Genomic DNA, 21,780 nt, shown 5'->3' with positions numbered 1-21,780 from the left:
TAATTTTTAAAAATTAGCCAGATGTGGTGACACCTGCTTGTGGTTCTACCTACTTGGAAGGCTGAGATGGGAGGATTGCTTGAGCTGGGGAGGTTGAGACTGCAGTGAGCAGTGATCATGCCACTGCACTCCAGCCTAGGCAACAGAGTAAGACCCTGTCTCTAAAAATAAAAATAAAAAAAATTTTTAAAGAAAAATTAGCAGTAAAATGGGAAATAATCATAAATGAAAAGAGTAACAATACAAAGTGAAAAGAATAACAATACAAATTATACAGTTTTTCTGTTTTAAACTATATAGAAACATCGAAGGAAATATACAGAATTGTGTATTAACCATTAGTTAACTTCTAGGTAATACGATTTTGAGTAACTTTGTATTTTATAATTATCTGTTGAAAAAATAGTTTCATAAAAGTGACAGTGTGACCTCATGGCAAAAAGCCAGGATGTAGTTAATTAGTGAATTCAAAAATTCTGAGAATAGCATAATCAGTGAGAGTATGGTATTGGAGAGAGCTCTGGAGATTGTTGCAATTGAACCCTAGGCCCTGTCGAATTTATGTTTGTGAGAGTGAGGGTGCTGTGAGAATGCATTCTAGGTAGTAGGAAGTATGCAGGTCAGAAGAATAGTACTGGAACTGCAACAGTGTAGGAGAGGCTTAAAATGGATGCCTGATTAGTGTATATGTAAGGCTGATAGGGCCAACTTGTAATCTTTGAAAGTCTATATTGGTGGTGCTGCATATGTATGATGTGTTTACTCTTTTCAACAAAGTAGTGTTATTTGTCTGCTTTGTGGAGAGGTGATATGATATAGGGATCAAGAGCGTGGGCTTTGGTTTCAGATTAAGTTAAAAATCTAGCTCTATCACGTATTATACATGTGACCTTGGGCAGACTACTTAATACTCTTATGTTCCCAGTTGTCAACATCCATAAAACCGGAATGGTAATAAAAGCTACTCCGTAGGGTTGTTGTGAAGATTAAGTGCAGTATATTGTACTTACTTTTATTACATCGTGCTTGGTGCAGGACCTGGCATTTGGTAAATATTCGACAAATGTTTGTGGTATCATTGTTGGAAAGAGAAAAATTACGATATAGGGAGAATAGGTTTGAACCTTTTTTTTTTTTTTTTTTTTTTGAGATGGAGCCTTGCTCTGTTGCCTAGGCTGGAGTACCGTGCCACAATCTTGGCTCCCTGCAACTTCCACCTCCTGGGTTCAAGCGATTCTCTTACCTCAGCCTCCCGAGTAGCTGGGACCACAGGCTCATGCCATCACACCTGGCTAATTTTTTGTATTTTTAGTAGAGATGGGGTTTCACCATGTTAGTCAGGATGGTCTTGATCTCCTGACCTTATTATCTGCCTGCCTCGGCCTCCCAAAGTGCTGAGATTACAGGCGTGAGCCACCACGCCCGTCCTGAACTTCTTATAAAAATTCAAAATGAGGGCAAAAACTTGTATCTAACTGTAAAGCACAAACTTTTCATCTTTCTCAATATTTTTCTTAACCCATATGTTTACATTGTTTTCCTATATTGTCTTTTCCTTGTCTATTTTATAAAGCTCTTTTTGAGAACCATCGAAACTGTATTCCTTGTAGTTACTAATGTATTCTTATTTCAGACCCAAATACAACAGCTTCCTTTCTTGCAAACAGGAAATACTCTATTTCTTATTTCTTTTAGATGAATCGGCTTTAGATAAAATAATAGAAAGATGCCTCAGGGATGATGATTATGGCTTGATGGAAGAATTCCAGCAATACTGTGGCAGCTCAGAGGATGATCACGGTAATCAGGGAAATTCAAAAGGAACAGTCACACAAAACAAAACTCGTGGGAGTGGCAGTAGGGGTGAGGAATTTGACCCAGGTAAAAGCCCCTTTGGACATAATTTCAAAGAAACTTCAGACTTAATTAAACATCTGAAAGTCTACTTGAGGAAGAAATCTCGGAGGTATAATGAAAGCAAGAAACCCTTCAGTTTTCATTCAGACCTCGTTCTGAACCGCAAGGAGAAAACCACTGGAGAAAAGTCACGGAAATCTAATGACGGTGGGAAAGTCTTAAGTCATTCTTCAGCTCTTACTGAACATCAGAAACGTCAGAAGATTCATTTGGGGGATAGGTCCCAAAAATGCAGTAAGTGTGGGATAATCTTTATTAGAAGATCAACTCTTTCTAGGAGAAAAATCCCTATGTGTGAGAAATGTCGGAAAGATTCATGTCAAGAAGCAGCCTTAAATAAAGATGAGGGAAATGAGACTGGAGAAAAAACTCATAAATGTAGTAAGTGTGGAAAAGCCTTTGGCTATAGCGCCTCACTCACCAAACATCGGAGAATTCACACTGGAGAAAAACCCTATATGTGTAATGAATGTGGAAAAGCTTTTAGTGATAGTTCGTCGCTCACGCCACATCATAGAACTCACAGTGGAGAGAAACCCTTCAAATGTGATGATTGTGGGAAAGGTTTCACCCTAAGTGCTCACCTCATTAAACATCAGAGAATTCATACTGGAGAAAAACCTTATAAATGTAAAGACTGTGGGAGACCCTTCAGTGACAGTTCATCTCTTATTCAACATCAGCGAATTCATACCGGAGAAAAACCCTATACATGTAACAATTGTGGAAAATCCTTCAGTCATAGCTCATCCCTTTCCAAACATCAGAGAATTCATACTGGAGAGAAACCCTATAAATGTGGCGAATGTGGAAAAGCCTTTAGACAGAATTCATGCCTTACCCGGCATCAGAGAATTCACACTGGAGAAAAACCGTATTTGTGTAATGATTGCGGAATGACTTTTAGCCATTTTACATCTGTGATCTATCATCAAAGACTTCATTCAGGAGAAAAACCCTACAAATGTAACCAATGTGAGAAAGCCTTCCCAACTCATTCACTGCTTAGTCGTCATCAGAGAATTCATACTGGGGTAAAACCTTATAAATGTAAAGAATGTGGGAAGTCCTTCAGTCAGAGTTCATCTCTTAATGAGCACCACCGAATTCATACAGGAGAGAAACCCTATGAATGTAACTATTGTGGTGCAACCTTTAGTCGAAGCTCAATCCTTGTAGAACACCTGAAAATTCACACCGGAAGGAGAGAATATGAATGTAACGAATGTGAGAAGACATTTAAAAGTAATTCAGGCCTCATTAGACATCGGGGATTTCATGCCGCAGAGTAATCCTGGAACTACATTAAGATGGGGGGAATTGAATTCAAATTGTCAGTTACTGAAACCCTGGGATATAAACTTACAATATTGATCAGTAGCTGCAACTTTCATAAATTGGCAGGAAAAATATTCTTTTGCCCATCCCTCTTCTTTTCAAGGATGGCAACAGCTGGTAAACAGTAATTAGTTGGTAAAGTCACTGGAAAGGGAAGAATGCAAAATGATTCTGAGGCCAAACGAATTGGAAAAACTCTTTTCTTCAGGGGATTTCCCTCTGATTTCTTCCACTACCATGTAGTGTGATGGAAAGAGAACTTGACTGCAGTCAGATAACTCGGATTCTGTCCCAGTTTGCCAACTAACTTGCTGTATACACCTTGGACAAGTCATTTGACCTTTCAGAATTTTATTTTTTTCACCAGCAGAATGAAGGGATGGGACTAATGATTTTTGTCTTTTTTGGTTTTTTAGTTTTTGGTTTTTTTGATATTCCTGATAATCTCTGAAGCTGTGGACATAAGTTTTTTTTTTTTATTATTTGTCATTACTTTCAAGTTTCTCTAGTGAAAAATACCACTATTCAGGATGCTGGACTTCTTTTTTTTTTTTTTTTTTTCCGCTTTTCTTTTTTGGGATGGTGTCTCACTATGTTGCCCATGCTGGTCTTGAACTCCTGGGCTCAAGTGATCCTTCCATCTCAGTTTCCTGAGTAGCTGACATTACGGGTACACTCCACCAAGCCTGGTTCCCAGGATGCTGGACTTCTAGCTTAGTGAGAATGCAGTATAGTTGTTGAAAACTTTGTACAGGAATCCCTGAAATGCTGTAACTAGGAATGGGCCAGTGAAACTCAAACAACTTTTCCTTGAGGGAGTATTTTAATTGGCCAAGGGAGCTCTTTTTCTTTTGGCATTGGCCAAGGGGACTGAGAAGCCAGAGAGCTTGCATGGGAGCCATCTCAGCCGTGAGAGTAACAGTCCTAGGAAAATAAATGGGGGCTGAGGCGAAGGAAGTGTGCTGAAAACAGCTGTTCTGGATGGATTTTGGTTTGCAAAAATTCTACTTTAAAACAATGTTGCCTGTAGCAAGTACATTTTTTTGCAACTGGAGTGTAAGCATTCTGTATGGCAACAGTTAAAAGCTGTTCTAACAATTTGTCCACTTGGGGTGCGTGTGTGTGTGTGTGTGTGTGTGTGTGTGTGTGTGTGTGTGTGTGTGTGTACATTGTTGCCGCTGTCTAAAATTAGGGCATTTCATACTAAAAACAATGCTTGTCTTAAAAAATTATAAGGGCTAACAACACTGGGCTTATATTTCTGTAAAGCACTCAGCTGGTCCTGGGTAGCAGCTGCCACCTTTTGATGGGGAATCTACTTTCTGACTTAGCTAGTTCTCTCATGTATGTAACCTGACTTTCCCACTGTAGGAATGTTCTGTTATAACCCCTACCATTTTGAGAATAGACACCCTAAAATCTAAAGAGACCCCATTGATAGCAAGTAAAGTTCAGGGAATGAATGTAGAATTGATACAGAAAAAATTTTCAGTTAAGTTTTCTTTCGTGACATTAGACCTCAGAGGAATGGAATATACGGGTATTGGTGGATTATTCCTTATAAATTTCATTGGTGGAGTCTGAATAATAATTTCCAACTGAAAAAGGAACTTAAGGCCCTGAATGAGTGAGGTTTTGGCTTCAGGTCATAGGGTTCTGGAGAAACCCCATGGACAATGGTCTAGAAATAAGTTCCTAAAGTTGAAATTGTAGGCAGCTCCTATAGAAAGAGAGCTAAACAAGAAAATTCTTGGTTTATGGAAGTAAAGCGATCCTTAATGCTGATCTTAGACTCAGGAACATTTACTGTGACTAATGTATGTAGGTGTGAAATGCTACCTCTGGGAGAAGGTTTTTTTTGCCTCCCCAACCCCAAGCCTGCAGTTTAAATATTGCCGTGTGATAAATTGGTCTGCATAGTTATTGCTCAGCAGACCAACCAATCACATGCTAGCCACGAAAGGAATGTTTATAATGAGAATCATTCATGATGGTTATAAGTTTTTTTCTGAAAAGACAAAAAACTTGGTTTAAGTTTTGTTTTCTGAAAAATGTAATTTATAGAAAGAGTTGAAGAAACATGCAAAAGACTTCAGAAAAGACTTGTTCCAGGATGATTACTCTTAGACTCCCTAACATTCATAACAATGTTTTATCCCAGTATCCATTGGGAATCTAGAGTATAAACATTTTTTTCAGTGAATTTACTGAGGTACAAATTACATATCATTAAAACCATATCAAGTGTACAATTCAGTGAATTTTAGTAAATTTGCTGAGTTGTGTAACCATTACCATAATCCATTTTTTAGAACATCATCCCAGTAAGATCCCTTATTCCAGTTTACAGTTAATCTCCCTTCCAACTTCTAATCCCAGGCACCCACTACTCAGTCTACTTTGTGTCTCTAGAGTTGTCTTTTTCTGTACATTTTATGTTATATGTGATCTTTCCATATTTTTTTATTAATGTGTTTTAAGTTCATCCATATTGTAAGATACTAGTACTTTATTCCTTTTTATCATAAATAATATTAGATTATGTGGATCCTTTGTACATTCACTAGTTGAAGAACATTTGAGGTTTTTCCAGTTTTTGCCTGTTAGGAATAATGCTGCTTTGAACATTGGTATGCAAGTGTTTTGAACATTAGCGTGCAAGCCTTTGTGTGGACATGTTTTCATTTTTCTTAGGCAGATGCCTGAGGGGAGTTGCTATGTCATATGGTAAATTTTTGTTTAACTTTGTTAGGAAACTGCCAAATTGTTTTCCCAAGTGACCGCATTACTTTACATTCTGACTAGTAACGTGTGAGGGTTCCCATTTCTCTACAATCTTGCCAGTCATTGTCTGTTTTTTAAAAATTACACCCATTCTAGTGTTTGAAATATTCCTTTGTGGTTTTAACTCTGATTTTCCAGATGACGAATAATGTCAAAGCATCTTTTATGTGCTCTTCAGCCATTCATGTATCTTAGTGAAGTGTTTTATTGCCAGATTTTTTGTCCATTTAAAAATGGAGTTGCTGATATTGTGTTGTAATCCTTTTTATTCTGGATATAAGTCCTTTATCCAATATGAACTTTCTAAATACCATGTACTAGCTACAGAGGGCTGCCTCAAACTCTGTTGGATAATAATTTATCAAAGTCTTGATTTCAGTAGCTAAGTCTGTATAATTTCCTGCGGGACATTCACTCTGGCCCATCACCCAAATATTTAAATTCACTTTTGGATTAAGTCACATTATCAAAAGGCTTTAAATATCTTTTGATTCCTTATAGGATTGCTTTTATTAAGAGCACTGTGACACATTTTACTTTAAAATGAAGTCCTTGCTTTAAATAATGTTTCCTCTTAATGAGCTTGTATAAATTTTTTTCATATCACAAGACAAGGCAAGGTTTTTGTCGATAAATTAACTTTATTTATTTTAGAATTACTTTTTAATGTAAAATATACATAGCATAAAATTAACCATTTAAACACTTTTTGGTTATACAACTCAGTAGCATTTAGATAGGTTCACATTTTTTGCAGTCATCACCACTGTCCATCTCCAGAACTTTTTCATCATCCCAAACTGAAACTCTGTACTCCTTAAACAATAATGCCCCATTTTCTCCTCCTCAGGCTCCTGGTAACCACTGTTCTACTTCCTATCTATACAAATTTGTTCTAATTACTTGGCATGAATGGAATCATACAATATTTGCCCTTTTGTGTGTGGCTTATTCCACTTAGCATTATGTTTTCAAGGTTCTGCTGTGTCGTAACACGTATCAGAATTTAATTCCTTTTTAAGGCTGAATAATATTCCATTTAATTCCTTTTTAAGAGTGAATAATATTTCATTGTACTTGTATACCACATTTTGTTTATCCTTTTATCTGCCAGTGGACATTTAAGTTGTTTCCACCGTTTTGGCTATCAAGAATAACATTGCTATAATCAGTGGTGCTTTCTGTTCTCTTAAGTATACACCTAGAAATGGAGTTGCTTTATCTTATGATGATTCTATGTTTAACTTCCTGAGGAAATGAAACTACACTATTCTAAATTCCCACCAGCTATGTGCAAGGGTTTTTTCAATATTCCTGCCCTTGCTAACACTTATTTTCTATTTCTTTTTTATAACAAACATCCTAATGGGTTTGAAGTGGTATCTTATTCTGGTTTTGTTTTGCATTTCCCTAGTGATTAGTGATGTTGACTGTCTTTTTATGTGCTTATTGACCATTTGTATCTCTTTGGAGAAATGTTGATTGAAGTTCTTTGCCCATTTTTTAATTGGTTTTGTTGCCATTGTTGTTTAGGTGTAGAAGTTCTTTGTATATCCAGAATATATAAAGAACTTTTCAGGTAAATGATTTGCAAATACTTTCTTCCATTCTGTGTGAGTTGCCTTTTCATTCTATTCTTAATGCTCTTTGAAAAAAGGTTTTAATTTTGGTGAAGTTCGATTTTTCTATTTTTTCTTTCGTTCCCTGTGCTTTCGTTGTCATGCCTGAGAAACCATTGCCAAATCCAATGTCATGAAGCTTTTCTCCTGTTCTAGGAGTTTTGTAGTTTCAGGTCTTATGTTTAAGTCTTTTAACCATTTTGATTTTTATGTATGGTGAAGGGCCCATCTTCATTCTTTTGCATGCGAATATCCAGTTTTCCCAGCCCCATCTGTTGAAGAGACTATCCTTTCCGTATCATGCATTCTTTGCACTCTCGTCAAAGATCATTTGACCATATACATGCATGTTTATTTCTGACTGTCTACTCTGTTCCTTTGGTCTGTATGTTTGTCTTTATGCCAGTACCACGCTATTTTGATTACTCCAGTAATGTTTTGTAATTAGGATTACACTGTTTTCCTGTAGTATGTTTTTGAAATGAGGAAGTGTGAGGCCTCCAGCTTTGTTCTTTCCCAGATTGTTTTGGCTATTCAGGGGTCCTTAAGATTTCAAATGAATTTTAGGATGGTTGGTTGGTTTCTGTGGAAAACGGCATGGAGATTGGGCTTGCATTGAATTTGTAGATCTGTTGGGTAATGTGGACATATTAATATGAAACATTACAGTCTGTAAACCCAAGGTGTCTTTCCATGTATTTGTGCCATCTTTAATTTTTTCAGCAATGTGTTATAGTTGTCATTGTACAAGACTTTTGCCTCCTTGGTCAAGTTTATTCTTGAGTATTTTATTGTTTTTGATGCTGTTGTAAATGGGTCTTTGTTAGTAAAGCATAACTGAGTTTTGAGTGTTGATTTTGTATCTTGCAACTTTGCTGAATTTGTTTATTAGTCATAACAGTTTCTTGTGAAATTTTTGGGATTTTTAAATATAAGATTATGGCATCTGCAAATAGATAATTTTTCCTTCTTCCCAGTTTGAATGGCTTTAACTTGCCAATTGCTCTGGCTAGGACTTCCATTACTGTGTTGAATAGAAGCAGCACTAGCAGGCATCTGTGCCTTTTCCTGAGATGCTTTCAATTTTGTATCATTCCATATGACGTTAGCTGTGGTTTTTTCATATTTGACCTTTATTATGTTAAGGTAATTTCCTTTTATTGATAAATTCTTGTTTGAAGGACAGTTTTGCTGGATATAGAATTCTCAGTTGACAGTTTTGTTTTGTTTTGTTTTTTCTTTCTGCGCTGAGTATAACGACACCACAGCCTTCTAGCTTCCAAGGTTTCTGATGAGCAATCAGCAGTCTCACTGAGGATCCCTTTTATGTGATGATTTGCTTATCTCTTGCCACTTTTGAGATTCTCCTTTTCTCTTTGGATTTCAACAGCTTGATTATAACTTGTCTTGGTGTCTCTGGGGGGTGAGGGTAGGAGTCAGTTGCAGTGCTTGCTGCCATAGTTCAGAACCTGCACCACAAAGACCTTTCCAGTTCTGTAGAGTGGTTTATTGCTTTATTAGTGCAATAGAGAGTCACTGGAGGTTCTCTGTGTGTGTGAGTATATGAATAAATATTTAATTTTGTTTTGCTCTTGTTTTCACCTCAGAATAGTTTTATCAGATGTGGAATTTCTTGATCATTGGGGAGAAATATCTTGCGATTCTGAAAAGCACACCGTCAAAATGCTTTTCATAAAATGTAGCACATATTAGGGTTTCTCCCTTGTGTGGAAATGTTAGTGCCTATAGAGGTCTGAACTGAGAAAACTTCTCTCGAGCCAGAACACATGTGAGGTTCCTCTGCTGAATGAATCCTTTGGTGCTCAGTAAGTTGCGACTTCCAAGCAAAGTGTTTTTCACCCTGAGAAATTGGTAAGATACCTCTCTTGGAGTCTTTTTTATGAAGTCTGATGTAGAGAGGTTCTTCCAGGTTGGAGTTCTTAGGTCTCTCTCCCTTTTAGATTATCAGAGCAGGTCTGATCATCTACAAGCTTTGCTAAACCTACCTGTAGCTTTTCTGGGGGGGTGGTGGCGGTGGTGGTGGTGGTGGCCGCAGTGTTCTGCATTGATTTTCTAAATGTTTGTGGTTCTTTTGTAAAGTGGACCCTTGCCTTCTAAGTTAATGGTGAATGATACATATTCCCTTCATTTTTCTGCTTTGAAGCTTCAGTCTTCTTCATTTTCTCTTCTGATCTGTCAACACAGTCAGAACTTTCACTTAGCTCTTTGAGCATCTTTAAGGCAGTTGGTTTAAAGTCTGTCTAGCAAGTCAATGTTTGGTCTTCCTCGTGTCCATTTTTTGTTGGTTTATTTTGTGCCTTTGAATGGTCCATACTTTCTTGTTTCTTTGTATGCATTGTGATTGTTTTTGTTGACAGCTAGACATTTGAATCTAAAAATGTGGCAGCTCTGGAAATCAGATTATTCCTTTTCCCCCAGGGTTTATTTTTTTTATTTGTGTGTGTGTGTGTATTGTATGTTTTTTGTTTTCATTTTTGTTTTATTGTCATAGACTGTCTCTGCTAGGGATCAGCCTGTGTTGAATGCCTGAAGTTTTCTCAGTTCTTTTCAGAGCCTGTGTTTTCCCCTGGGCAGGGGCAATGGCTTTCTAAATTCTCCTAGATACACAGTTTTTTGAATGTCCAGAAAAACAGGTGTCATCCCTTTTTTCTCCTGGAAGCCACTTTAGCCAGTTGGGGGTTGGGAGAATGGTAGCTTGCTTCTGTGTCTGCTCTTCCTCTGTGATCAGAAGTAGATATCTGCAATCAGAACCCTGATATTTGGAGGAAGTGGCTTTTATTGTCCACCCTGGCGGCAGCAAGCTGAACCAGAAATGTGGGATTGTGTCTCCACAGCTGCCTTCCATGGAGTGGGTAGGGGATGGGTAGCTGCTACTTCACTGAAGGGTGAAATCCACCAATGTTAACTGCAATTTACCAGTCAGGATTTCCCGTAGAAGCTACAAGTGTTCAGATGGACTCAATGTGCTCCCAAAATAATCACTTTAGGAACTTTCTGCCGATGTAATTGTTGTCTAGGTGGAGAGGTGGATTCCTGGGCCACTCTCTCCATGTTTTTGATTTTTCCTACTTTCTTGAAGATTTCTTCAACTTTATCTTCCAGCTCTACTATTAAATGTTGTGAATGTTTTATCTCTGCTGTCATATTTTTATTTCCAAGTGCATTATGTGATTCTCTGTTCCTTTTTTCTAATTGGTTTTGTTTCATAGGTGAAGTATTTTTTCTCTGAGCATGTTAATTATAGTGTGTTTCTGTGTTATTCTGCTCCCTGCATTATCGCTGTTTCCTTTGAGTTGTTTTTACCTGTTTTCTGTCTCTCACATTGGAGGCTTTCCTGAAGCCTCTGGTGATCTTTGACTATTTATATTTAAGAGCAGGGCTCTACAAGCTGATTGGAAAGTGTTTTAGGTACTTCAACACCATCCAGCAGTAATATAATGGGAGCCACATACGTAATTTCAAATTTTGTAGTAGCCACTTTTAGAAAATAAAACAGGTAAAATTAAAAATGTATTTTACTTCACCCAGTATATCCATAATATTATTTCATCATGTAATCAATGTAAAAAATTATTGAGACATATTATTTTTTGCACTATTTTTGAAATCTGGTATGTAATATGTCACAGCACGTCTTAATCTACACACAAAATTTTCATTTGTAATACTTAACTCACATTTAGATTTATAAAACAGAGTTGATAAGTAGATTCACGTAGTTCTTCTAAACATATTTTGTTGTTCTAAATATGCTTAATTCCAATAACTGAATCAAGTATCCAATTTTTTTTTTTTTTCCGAGTTGGAGTCTCACTTTGTCGCCCAGGCTGGGGTGCAGTGGCGCGATCTCGGCTCACTGCAACCTCTGCCTCCTGGGTTCCAGCGATTCTCCTGCCTCAGCCTCCCCAGTAGCTGAGATTACAGGTGCATGCTGCCACGCCTGGCTAAGTTTTTTTATTTTAGTAGAGATGAAGTTTCACCATGTTGCCCAGGCTGTTTTCCAACTCCTAAGCTCAGGCAGTCTGCCTGTCTCGGCCTCCCAAGGTGCCGGGATTACAGGTCTGAGCCACTGCACACAGCCCCAATTTTTTTTTTATATTTGCATCCACATTAATAAAACATCTTTTATTAGAAAAATTCATTTAATATCTAGGCAAATGTATATCACTTTCAAAACTGTTTTTAAGCAAATTCAGTATCAATTCAGTTTATTAGCATCAAATTTGATGAGGCATTGTATAAATGGAAACAAAACAGTTTATCAGTACAACATACCGTTCTTCAGATTTTGCTTATTGCAGCCATTTATTTTACATTTAAAATTTTCTGCATATTGACTCATTTGAAAAATATGTGAGTTATTCTGTTTTATTTGTATTATGAAATGTTTCTATTGTAAATAAATTCTTTTACCTGTCTAGCCAGGTCACAAGTTTTTCCAGTTTTAGGAGCTTCAAATTTAGCTTGTTCATATGCAGCGTGATATTAGGGAGAAAATGTGAATCACCGTGCTTTTTGTCTTTGATTGAATATTTGGTAAGCATTTCTTTTGTTTCAAGGAAACCTTGAATTGGATTTTCTAGTACAGGAAATCCTTATAAAATTCTTTTGTAAGTCATCCAAGTAATATTGGTAAGTAAATGAGATCATTGGTTACTTTTTTTTTTCCCCAGAAGTTTCATAAACTGTCAACATTCTATAGCTTTTGTGCGTATGTACTGAAGAATTATAACACCTGTATCCATGACTCGTTTCTTGGAGTCTGCTTCAGAAAACTGAACACAAATATTTTCAATGTGTATCATGCAATAGAATAAAGCAATGAGGGAAAACTTACCCTCTTGCTTTAAAATTCCAACACGGATGGTCTTTTGACTTAACATAGCTGGAGTCCCATCCTCGTGATGGAAACTAACTTTTCTGTCTCTAACTGAAATTCTTTGACAGATGGAAGATTGTCAAAAATATCTGCCATGAGTTTGAGCCTTTAGGCAATGAATTCACATTTCATTGCCTTTACATGAATCGACATTGTGAATTTGGAGGTTCTTTGAGACAGAATATGCCCAGAGTTTTCTTTGGGCAGGGTCTTATATCAAACAGTTCATCTACGGCTAAAGAAAAATACTTGAAATTTTTCAAATTTTGAATTAATTGGTCTTTATTAAAAATATATTCTATAAGCAAAAATATATTTTGTTCATGTATATCCAAGAGCAAAATTGTTTAATGGTTTCATTGAGATTTTCAATTTTTGTGAATGTCTTTTAAGGTCTTTCCCTCATAATTTTCTAAATACGATAAAGTGATAATTTGTTCATCTCTCCATCTAAGGTTCTTCTTTGTATATGCATGTGTAAGAAGCTATTTTATAGCTTGCCAGGTTTACAAACTCAGATCCTTTTAAAAGCTGTTTAAATTGTTTCATTAGAAATTTAACTCAGTTCATATGACTAATTTTGTGTATTCTTTTTTGACCTAAACTCACCAAATGGTTGCTAAAAATTACATATCTTAAATATTGTCTTAAGTATTATCTACTATATATCTTTAACACTTCTGAATACAACAGACAGCTTTTCCATTTTGCTCTGCTGCAGTAAATTGCAATTGCCATTCATCATTAAATGTGCACTATACTGTCTTCTAGTCGTCTTGACTATGCCAGTTGTAGTACCAGCTTCTGTATCTGCACTGAATTCTGCCTCAGTAATATGCCTTTGTTTAAAATTTAAATATTTTTTCATATTTTTTAACCTAGAAAATAATTATAATGAAAATGTTAAGTATCTCATTTTAGGATTTCAATTTACATAGGTATCACTGTAACTTGTGCTGTTTGCATAGGTATACTCTATCTTGTGCTATCTGCATAAAATATCCAAGTAAACACATTGTGATATTACATGCGTGCATAGAAAAAAAAATCATCTAACTCAATCTATTAATACTGTCTAGATTGGTGACGTGTTTACGTGTAACACTAGTGATAATGCACGTTCCTGTACAAGCATTATAGTACAACAGTGTCCTATGCGATGCAGTGGTTAAAGTGAATTGTAGTTCTATCAAAATAAAGATACATTTAGTGGAAACGTATTTGACTCTGCTTCTGTTTTTAAAATTGTGATGTGGCACTGTGTGCATTTCCATTTCTCACTAGCCTCAAGTGACTACCGTATTGAGTTGCAGTAAGCAGTCCTAGCCTCAGATAACCCAACAAATCGGAGTAGCTTAACTGAATGAAAGTTTATTCCCCAGGGGTCTTTCCAGTGTTTTGTTGCTTTCCCATAGTTTGTAGCCATGGTGTGTGGAGCACATGATTTCCAATGTCCCAGAGGCAGGGAAAGGAAAAACTGGAGCATTGTGCAGTGTTTTTAAGCACTAGCCTAGAAACAGCTGAGAACCATGGGTTTCAAACTAGGTGCCAAGGTTTCCCATGCCACTGTAGAGATCTCACACGGGCTTCCCAAGATATTTTAAAATATTGAGATTATCACAACTACAACTATTGACATCACAAACTACTACTATTAGGTTATTTGGAACTAACTACTGAGCAAATGGAATTGGTAGTTAACGGGTTTGTTTGTTTGTTTGCCTGGGAGCATTGTGGAAAGATGGCCCTGGTACTACGGACGCTGTAACTAAGAAAGTTTGTGAACCTCTGTCTTAGAAGTCACTTCTACTCTTCTGTTGCCCAGAGATCAATCATATAACCCTAACCTAACTTAAAGACAGACTTGAAATACAGCTTTTCCCTCGTTGTGGTGAGCACATAGATTATTTCTACCACAGTCTTTCCTTTTGGTCACCAATCTCTTCCCACACATAATGCATACAGTATCCCCCTTATCCATGGGGGATATGGTCCAAGACCCCGAGTGGATGTCTGCAACCTCAGATAGTACCAAACCCTGTATGTAGTATGTTTTGTCAGTCTGATAACTGAGAAGGCTACTAAGTAACTAACAGGCAGGTAGTGTAGATGACATGGATATGCTGGACAAAGGGATAATTTGTGCCCTAGGAGGCATGGAGCAGGATGGCAAGAGGTTTCATCGAGCTACTCAGAATACACAATGTAAAACTTATGAATTGTTTATTTCTGGAATTTTCTATTTAATATTTTGGGGCCAAGATTGATTGAGGGTAACTGAAACCACGGAAAGTGAAACTTTGAATAAGGGGAGACCACTGTATTTTACCCAAGGGAGACAATCTGAAGTCTAATCTGCTCAGGGTTTACAACTAACGTCCAGAGTCTTTGAGTTAGAAACTTTGAGTGTCACGTACTTTTTGCCTTTGGGACCCTAAATGTCAGTGTCTGTTAATTTTTCTTTGAGAAGTGTAATTTCTCCAGAGGCTGCTCTATAATTTCCCCAGAGAAGGATGTCCCAGTCAGCATGGGGGATATAAGCCTGGCTACCATTACTGGAGAGCAGGCAGAGGCACACTGCATGGTGGGATAGGAGTTGGAGTTCATCCCCTTTTATTCAAACTTCCACTTAGTATCCTGTTTTTAGTCTTCTATCTTATTTCTATCCTCCTCCAGGCCCAGGGTACCCAAGTTAATAGCCTATCAAGTTCTATTTGGTAAAAGATAATGCCTCTCATTTCCTGTGGCAATTGTGATGAATTGATAATCACCTGGCAAAATAAGGTAAGAGTGGCAACTTGAGCTCAAACTGTTCTATGCACATTTTCAAACTCTTTTTAGCCTCTGATTTCCTCCCTACTTCCAGAAAACCTGATGCCTCTACCTCCTAAATCTTTCCAGATTCCATTAGTACCCCATCAGAAGGCAGTTGTGCTATATTCTACTGTGCTCTGTTAATAAAATTTTTCCTCTAAACAATATGTGTATTCTGTTCTCACACTGCTATAAAGAACTACCTGAGACTGGGTAATTTATGAAGAAAAGAGGCTTAATTGACTCACAGTTCTGCAGGCTATACAGGAAGCATGGCTGGGAGGCCTCAGGAAATTTATGGCAGAAGGGCAAAGGGGAAGCAAGCACATCTTCACATGGCAGCAAGGGAGTGCAAAAAGGGGGAAGTACTACACACTTTTAAACAGCCAGATCTCATGAGAACTCACTAGCATGAGAACAACAGGAGGGAAATCTGCCACCATGATCCCATCACCTCCCACCAGGTCCCTCTCCTAACATTGTGGATTATAGTTCAACAGCAGATTTGGGTGGGAACACAGAGCCAAACTAAATCATTCCACCCCGGCCCCTCCCAAATCTCATGTACTTTCTCACATTTCAAAGCCAATCATGCCTTCCCAACAGTCCCTTAAAGTCTTAACTCATTCTAGCATTAACTCAAAAGTCCAAGTCCAAAGTCTCTTCTGATACAAGGCAAGTCCCTTCTGCTTCTGCCTATGAGCCTGTAAAATCACAAGTCAAAAGCAAGTTCGTTACTTCCAAGATAGAACAGGGGTACAGACATTAGGTAGATGCTCCCATTCCAAGGGGGAGAGATTGACCAAGACAAGGGGGCTACAGGCCCCATGCAAGTCCAAAACCCAGCGGGGCAGTCATTAAATCTTATAGCTCCATAATAATGTTTGACTCCATGTCTCACATCCAGGGCATGCTGATGCAAGGGGTGGGCTTCCAAGGTCTTGGGCACCTCCACCCCTGTTACTCTGCAGGGTACAGCTCCCATGGCTGCTCTCAAGGGCTGTTGTTGAGTGCCTGTGACTTTTCCATGTGCATGGTGCAAGTTGTTGGTGAATCTACCATTCTGGGTTATGGAGGATGGTGGCCATCTTCTCATGGCTCCACTGTGTGGGGGCTTCATCCCCACATTATCTCTCTGCACCACCCTAGTAGAGGTTTTCCACAAAGGCTGTGCTCCTGCAGCAGACTTCTGCCTGGACATCCAGGCATTTCCATACATTCTCTGAAATCTAGGCAGAGGCTCTCAAACCTCAACTCTTGTCTTCTGTGCACCTACAGGCCCAGCACCACATGGAAGTTTCCAAGGTTTAGGGCTTCTATCCTCTGAAGCAATGGTCCAAGCTATACCTTCGCCTGTGTTAGCCATGCCTGGAGCTGGAGCAGCCACAATGCATGGTTCCATGTCCTGATGCTGCACAGAGCAGTGTGGCCCTGGGCCTGGCCTGTGAAACTGTTTTTGTCTCCTAGGCCTCCAGGCTTTTGAAAGGGCTGCCGCAAAGATCTCTGAAATGCCCTGGAAGCATTTTCCCCATTGTCTTGGCTATTAACATTTGGCTCCTCATGCAAATTTCTGCAGCCTTCTTGAATTCCTCCCCAGAAAATGGGTTTTTCTTTTCTACCACATGGCCAGGCTGTACATTTTCCAAACTTCTCTGCTCTGCTTTCTTTTTAAATATAAGTTCCAATTTCAGACCATCTCTTTTGAATGCATATAGGCATTCGAATGCATATGAGCATTAGAAGCAGCCAGGCCATGTCCTGAATACTCTGCTGCTTAGAAATTTCTTCTGCCATGTACCCTAAATCATCTCTCTCAAGTTCAAAGTTCTACAGACCCCTAAAGCAGAGCACAATGCCGCCAGTCTCTGCTGAAGCATAGCAAGTGACCTTTACTCCAGTTCCCAATAAGTTTCTCATCTCCCTCTGAGAGTTCCTTAGCATGGACTTTATATTACTATCAGCATTTTGTTAACAACCATTCAACAAGTCTTTAAGACATTCCAAACTTTCCCTCATCTTCTTGTCTCCTTCTGAACCCTCCAAATTGTTCCAACCTCTGCCCATTACCCAGTTCCAAAGTTGCTTCTACATTTCCAGGCATCTTTATAGCAATGCCTCACCAATCTTCTGTATTAGCCTATTCCCACACTGTTTTAAGGAACCACCTGAGACTTGGTAATGTATAACTGAAAGAGGTTTAATTGACTTATAGTTCCACAGGCTGTACAGGAGGCATGGCTGGGGAGGCCTCAGGAAGCTTACAATCATGGCAGAAGAGTGAAGGGGAAGCAAGCATATCTTCATGTCGTAGAAGGAGACAGCACAAAAGGGGAAGTGCTACACACTTTTAAACAACCAGATCTCACGAGAAATCACTATCATGAGAACAGCAAGAGGGAAATCCGCCAGCATGATCCAATCACCTCCCACCAGGTCCCTCCCCAACACTGGGGATTACAATTTAACATCAGATTTGGGTGGTGACACAGAGCCAAACCTTATCAGTGTCTTTATATGTTATTGTTTAGGGTTACATATGTCCCTTTTTTTTTTTAACAGCTTTACTGAGATATAATTCAGATACCATACAATTCACCTCTTCAAAGTATACAATTCAATGGTTTTTAGTATAGTTGCAAAGCTGTACAACCATCACCACTAAATAATTCAAGAACAATTTCACCACCCCAAAATAGAAACTTCATACCTATTAGCCATCACTAGCCTCCCTCCAGTCCTGGAGAAGCACTAATCTACTTTCTATCTCTATAAATTTGCCTGTTCTGGACATTTCATGTAAATACAATATGTGGCCTTTTATGTCTGGCTTCTTTCACTTAGCTAACTGAACTTTTAATGAAGTAACTCATTGCCAGAAGAAAAATGTTTCATCCAGCATGTGGTAGTCTACGGTTCAGGGAATATTTTGACAATATTTTCAAGGTCTATTAACATCATAGCAGGTATCATCAGTACTTAAGTCTTCTTGGCTTAGACTAGGATGGAATAATATTCTATTGTATGAATAGATCACATTTTGTTCGTTTGATGGACATACGGGTTGTTCCTTCTTTTGGCTGTTATGGATAATGGTGCTATGAACATTTACATAAACGTTTTTGTGTGGATGTATATTGTTGGTTCTCGTGGGTATATACCTATGAGTGAAATTGCTGGTCCATATGGTAACTTTAGCTTAACATTTTGAGGAACTGCCAAACTGCTTTGCAAAGTGAGTGTACTATTTTACATTCCCATCAGTAATGTGTGAGTAAATCAGGTAAAAAAAAAAAAAAAAAAAAAATTTTTCACTTCTGCCATTAATCATTATTGTCTGTCTTTTTTATTACAGCCACCTTGCTGGTGCCTATAGATTTGACTTAAAATGGAGTTTGTATTCCAGTTTCTTATGCTCTTTGTCATTTTGGGTGATTTTCCAGAGAACAGGACAGAGTTTTTACCAGAAGTTGGTAATCCTATAGATCTTGTTTAACTTTTTAAATTTGGCTAATAATATGTTGTCAATGGTGATATCCTGCCTGGTTCTTCATCTTGGAGCATTTATGGGATGTTGACTGTCACCTTACTATCAAGATTTCACTGAAAAAAAATTAAATACCTGGGACATGCACAAGTTAACAAAACATAGACTCAAAATGCCTGAAGCAATAGTCTATGACATGCTGGCAGAAATAATTTTTTTTTTTCTGGCAGTGAGTTGTATAATAAAAAGTTCAATTAGCTACCTGGCAGCAGTTCTAAAGTATGCTGTAAGCATCAGGCTAAAACATTGTGTGAAGTGTTTTAAATGATTTCATCTGGAATCCTGTATTAGAAAGAGCACTGTTTTCTGGCTGGGCGCAGTGGCTCATGCCTATAATCCCAGTACTTTGGGAGGCAAAGGTGGGCGAATCATTTGCAGTCAGGAGTTCGAGACCAGCTTGGCCAACATGGTGAGACCTCGTCTCTACTAAAAATACAAAAATTAGCCAGACATGGTGGCATACGCCTGTAATCCCAGCTACTCAGGAGGCTGAGGTAGGAGAATCACTTGAACCCAGGAGGCAGATGTTGCAGTGACTCAAGATCATGCCACTGCACTCTAGCCTGGGTGACAGAGTGAGACTTTGTCTCAAAAAAAAAAGCATTGTTTTCTTTAGTATTTTATTCCAAAAATTCATAAATTAATTGTGCATAGATTGAGAGTCAGGTGTACTTAAAAGCTTTCCAAAACTCCAACAGTAACTAATTAAAAAATGTAATATGAACAATCCTGTTAACATTAGTGGCAAAAGAAGAAAACAGAAAGATCATTTTAACAAGTGAGTCTAGCTATGGAACTAAGTATCTATACATAGAAAACATGTATTAGTCAATTCTCAGGCTGCTAATAAAGACATACCTAAGACTGGGTAATTTATAAAGAAAAAGAGGTTGGCTGGGTGTGGTGGCTCATGCCCGTAATCCCAGCACTTTGGGAGGCTGAGGTGGGCAGATCACCTGAGGGCAAGGGTTAGAGATCAGCCTGACTAACCTGGTGAAACCCTGTCTCTACTAAAAATATAGTTAGCTGGGCATGGTGGTGCATGCCTGTAATCCGAGCTACTTGGGAGATCAGCCTGACTAACCTGGTGAAACCCTGTCTCTACTAAAAATATAGTTAGCTGGGCATGGTGGTGCATGCCTGTAATCCGAGCTACTTGGGAGGCTGAGGCAGGAGAATCGCTTGAACCCAAGGGGCGGAGGTTGCAGTGAGCTGAGATCATGCCATTGCGATCCAGCCTGAGCAACAAGAGTGGAACTCGGTCTTAAGAAAAAAGAAAAACAGGTTTAATGGACTCACAGTTCCACAATGCTGGAGAAGTCTCACAATCATGGTGGAAGATGAAGGAGGAGCAAAGGCATGTCTTACATGGCAGCAAGCAAGAGAGAGTGTGCAGGGGAACTGCCCTTTATAAAACTATTGGATCTTGTGAGAATTATTCACTGTCACTAGAACAGCACGGGAAAAACCCACCCCCATGATTCAATTACCTTTCACCGGGTCCCTCTCATGACACGTGGGGATTATGGGAGCTACAATTCAAGATGAGATTTGGGTGGGGACACAAGCCAAACCATATCAATGCATATTAAAGATGTATTTCACATCAATGAAGAAAAGATTGGTCATTGTTGGGAGTAAGTAAAGATGGGTACCTATCTTATTATTGGGACCAAAATAAATTCCAGAAAGAGATGTAGAAGGGAGTAGGAGAGCCATAAAGATCTGTGTATGTCTTGCCTCCTTTCAAGTTGGAAAAGCATATTACTGCCTGCTTGGAAGCCTTTCTCACAAAGTACCTTGTACCTTGTGGCTGTGGGTCCTCCAGACTTTGGCCTTACTTTGGCTGTTTATTGTACTTCTTTCTCCCTTGGACTAAGCCAGGAGTCCACAGCAGTTTGGTGGCAAGCAAGTGCCTGTCTTTTACAGGACACATATATATATATATTTATAAATCAACTTTATTGATTTACCTCAGAAGATACACACATTTTAAAAGTACCGTGTTATGAGTTTTGACAAATATCTACCCTTACATAATTCCCATTCCAACAGAACATTGGGATCACCCCAGAAAATTCTCTCTTGCTCATTTGCAGTCAATTCCAATCTCACTCCCTGCTTCATCACACATCTAACATAACAACTAAAGCTGTACCTGAGGCTGAGGCAGGAGAACTGCTTGAACCTGGGAAGCAGAGGAAAGATGTAGTTAGAAATCAACTGAATGAAGGCCCGGCACGACGGCTCACACCTGTAATCCCAGCACTTTGGGAGGCTGAGGCAGGCGAATCACCTGAGGTCAAGAGTTTGGGACCAGCTTGGCCAACATGGCAAAACCTGTCTCTACAAAAATACAAAAATTAGCAGGTATAGTGGCAAGTGCCTATAATCTCGGGAGACTGAGGCAGGAGAATCACTTGAGTCCGGGAGGTGGAGGTTGCAGAGAGCCGAGATCGTGCCACTGCACTCCAGCCTGGACAATAGAGTGAGACTCCATCTCAAAAAGAAAAAAATAGAAAAAGAAAAGAAACAAACAAGAACTAAACCTGTAAAACATACAGAATAAAATTTGTGAGAAAAATTTCATTACCTTGAGATAGGCAAAGATTCTTTTGGTGAGAAACAGAAAGCACTATCTATCAAATAAAGACAAATATTACCAAAATTAAAAATATATGCTGTCGCCAGTCTCAGTGACTCATGACTGTGGATCCCACTGCTTTGGAAGGCTGAGGCAGGAGGATGGCTTGAGCCTAGGAGTTCAAAACCAGCCTGGGCAACAGAATGAGACCTTGTCTCAACTAAAAATAAAAAAAATTGACTGAGCATGGTGGTGTGCGCCTGTACTCCCAGCTACTTGG

At 38.6% G+C, this 21,780-nt stretch overlaps 1 protein-coding gene and 1 long non-coding RNA gene across 3 annotated transcripts in view; one reads left to right on the top strand and one right to left on the bottom strand.

Annotated features, from left to right (window-relative positions):
* Positions 1-18,901, top strand: part of ZNF483 (zinc finger protein 483) — a 34,162-nt gene extending 15,261 nt beyond the window's left edge. The window contains exon 6 of one of the 2 annotated variants that reach the window (XM_015117107.3): positions 15,235-18,901. In XM_015117107.3, coding sequence (XP_014972593.1) covers positions 15,235-15,254 — 20 coding nt within the window. In that variant the 3' untranslated portion in view covers positions 15,255-18,901. Of the gene's footprint in view, positions 1-1,695; positions 5,308-15,234 lie in introns of those variants that run through there. The other variant, XM_001105826.5, reaches the window with a different exon arrangement.
* LOC144335163 (uncharacterized) lies at positions 17,554-20,472 on the bottom strand. Its single transcript, XR_013405654.1, has 2 exons — positions 20,001-20,472; positions 17,554-19,906 (listed from the first exon to the last, which is right to left on the bottom strand). It is a non-coding gene; the product is annotated as an uncharacterized LOC144335163 (long non-coding RNA).
* Between the last annotated feature and the right edge of the window lie 1,308 nt (positions 20,473-21,780).

The sequence above is a fragment of the Macaca mulatta genome, chromosome 15 (genome assembly GCF_049350105.2).
Source record: "Macaca mulatta isolate MMU2019108-1 chromosome 15, T2T-MMU8v2.0, whole genome shotgun sequence".
NCBI lineage: Eukaryota > Metazoa > Chordata > Mammalia > Primates > Cercopithecidae > Macaca > Macaca mulatta.
Note: the sequence above shows the minus strand (reverse complement) of the source record. Positions and strands in the feature narration are given on the sequence as shown.